Source organism: Cynara cardunculus (assembly GCF_001531365.2).
Source record: "Cynara cardunculus var. scolymus isolate 2C chromosome LG 14, CcrdV1, whole genome shotgun sequence".
NCBI classification, from domain to species: domain Eukaryota; kingdom Viridiplantae; phylum Streptophyta; class Magnoliopsida; order Asterales; family Asteraceae; genus Cynara; species Cynara cardunculus.
The window spans coordinates 5,361,535-5,364,450 of NC_037541.1; the positions used below are offsets into that span (position 1 = coordinate 5,361,535).

A 2,916-nucleotide genomic window follows, 5' to 3' on the forward strand; every position below is an offset into this window, starting at 1 on the left:
CTTTCTCTAGTAGTGGGCTTTGAACATGTTAGTGGACTCATGGTGGGGGTCTTGAGTGGAAGGCCCAACACACACGCGCGCGTGTAGCCGTGGCCGTGGCCTAGGCCGCGGGATTCGCGAAGGTGGCGCGAGTAGGCGCACGCCGCATCGGAGCAGAAAGAGCCTCGCCCCGAGCTCCGAGTATCTTTTTACTAGAGATTTCGTCAGGAGGATTATCATTAACCCGATTTTAATTTTAATTTGAAATAAATCGGATTTGAGATAATTATTAAAATTAATATTTTGAGATAATTATTAATTTTAATTAATTAATCCGATTTTAACATTTTAATTTAAATTAAAATGTATTTTGACTTGGTTTAGAGATAGGTTTTTGGTTGAGAATTTTTCTCCCACTTTCTTCTCTTCGTGGGCCATTCTCGTGGGCCTGAACTAGGGTTTCACCCAGTATAAATACTGGGTGAAGCCGTATCTATTTTGATATACGAAAACAATTCTTCCTTTGACGAAATTCTGCTCCCGTCTCCTATTTCTCTCTACCGTTTTGCTACAAAACCTGCTCTATATTCTTTGTGATAGCTGTTCACAAACGAATAATCTACTGCATCAAATCCTGGGGCTTTGCGACTAGCAGACTCACAGCTTCTAAAGAGTGGTCGTATAAAATCTTTAAGGACAGGTTTTCCGTGCAGTTCTTCATCCGTATCGACAACATTTTTACCAGGTTGGTTTTACTATTTTTGCATTGTATTTAAATTTCTCGTTCACTAAGTGAACACTCTGCTTCTACCTCTTTCTTTCATTGAATCCATCGAGAAGGATAGATTCCATCTGTGGAATTGGTACATTTGAGTTTTTGGTGGGTCCGAATTCTAAAAAGTTTAACTTTGTCACTATAATATAATTAAATTTTATAAAGATTATCTCTTTATTTGGTGTTCATTTTCTTATTTGAATTTATTTTCTCAACTGAGATGTATGCAAGCCTGTCCTCTACCCCCAAAGAGTAAAGCGGTTGTTTTCGTGAAGAACCCCGGCTCGCAATAAGTGTGTGAACAAAAGAAAGTTTGCCCAAAAAGTTAGAACAATTTGGAAAAAGGACAAGAATTGGAAAGTAAAGAGAAGAATCAAGGCTAGAGATGAAAACTGAAAGGAACTAAGGCTAGAGAAAAATAAGCAGCACCATACGAACAGAAGTCGGTAAAACATGATAAAAGAAAGACAACACTACAAATCAGAATCCAACTATGAAGTACAAAAACCAACCAATGGGATAGAAAGTTGAAGTGATAACCATGTCTAGATACAAAACTGATAATGCTACAGTAAATTTTTGAAAGAGATGAAGTGTAAAAATATATCCTGTTCCTGATGTTTTCGTTTCATGCTATGCTATCACTTAACAACCATTCAACTTCCTTTATCTGCTATTCAGCATTTCACAATATCAAAAATTAATCCTAAAAACACATTATGTAGGTACTTATGCCATTTATATCCCCATTTTTCTAATTAGTTACCACCAGACTGCTAAAATGAAAATCAGGGGTATAGCTGAATGACTCTCTCCTGTTTTTATAACTGCATGGCAGGACAGTCAAAATAGCTTGCTTGAGAAAAATCTTCTTTTATGAGAAAAAGGGCAAAATCATTCACTCCTAATATTGGAATAATAAGAGCTATAAGCAAAGGTTGGAACTTACAAAGGTAGGCAACTCTTGGATTGATAGGTTCAATTTCATTAGCAACACGAAGGATAGGTGCAATCTGAGCAAGAGATGAAGGCACCACCTCACTGTCCATCATAGAGTCCATACCCAAACTACCAGCGGTTTGAGTCCGCAGTAGCCGCCCAGGTGGCGGCTGGTGCTGATCGGACCCTCTTCGGTTGTAAGCCATAGTTTCTCCCAATCCTTCTTACAGAATAGTTTTTGCCCCACTCTTAAAAACCTCCTGTTGAGAAAAGGAAAAAATCAGCGCCAAAATAGTAGATGATCCCAAACATATGTAGTATTTATGTTTACAAAATAACCCAAACTGATTAAGGAAAAACTTAGTCTACTTTCAGTCAAATATGTTTTAATTAAATTAAACAAAATCAACAGCTTGAAATGCTTGACAATAAAAAGACAACAGCTTTTACACTTTTGAGTCTCACCCCTTCTGATGGATCAGAAAACCAAAGGCCAACTTTCTTTAATTGAATAGAGAAATAGATTTTCCAGTCTGATCAACTTCACATAATTGAGGTGCATCAGCCCTCATGAACTCTTGATTCACAGAAAATGATAGAAATCAGAGGGCAAATGGTACCGAAGAGCTGCAGCCATAAAACAGAAGATCATTTAAAGTAGTCGAGGAAACTGAATTTTGAATTGCGGAATCAACAAACCAAATCCATTAAAAGTATTAAACTCATTAAAAATCCCATAAATTCATTCAAATTTTCATCAGAAAACTAGAAATTTGATTGATCAGAAAACCCTTGCCTCGAAGAACTTAAAGGGTTTAAAGCAGTTACTTTATGTTGTTATAACAGTAGATATCCAACAACTCATAAATTACGAGATCATTCAAATTAATAGATGATGATGATGATGAAGAACTTACCAGATAATTGAAGCTCAAAAGCTTCACAGAAAAGCAACTTTTATCATCATAGTGAAGATTAGCTGATTACAAAAGAGATTTCAGCTCATGCAGAAAGGTTTCTGCCAAAAAGATACATCAGCAATGACATATAGAGAGAAAGTAGAGCAAGGGAAAAAGCGAAAGCATTATCAAAATGGCCTTAATCAACAAGAAAACGCGGGCAACTGAGCAAATGATTGATGACTAAAATATGAATATTTAGAGTTAAAAAGGGATTCATTGTTTCATGATTGTTCAGTTTAGTCCCTGTGGTTTTAGGAAAAT

The 2,916-nt window shown here is 36.4% G+C and overlaps 1 protein-coding gene across 2 annotated transcripts in view; it reads right to left on the minus strand.

The window, feature by feature from the left end:
- The window catches only part of LOC112526372 (callose synthase 1-like), a 39,667-nt gene extending 36,974 nt beyond the window's left edge, over window positions 1–2,693 (minus strand). The window contains exons 1-2 of one of the 2 annotated variants that reach the window (XM_025136655.1): window positions 2,611–2,693; window positions 1,704–1,953 (exon numbers count right to left, since the gene is read on the minus strand). In XM_025136655.1, the coding sequence (XP_024992423.1) occupies window positions 1,704–1,899 (196 nt within the window). In that variant the 5' untranslated portion in view covers window positions 1,900–1,953; window positions 2,611–2,693. Of the gene's footprint in view, window positions 1–1,703; window positions 1,986–2,610 lie in introns of those variants that run through there. The other variant, XM_025136656.1, reaches the window with a different exon arrangement.
- Between the last annotated feature and the right edge of the window lie 223 nt (window positions 2,694–2,916).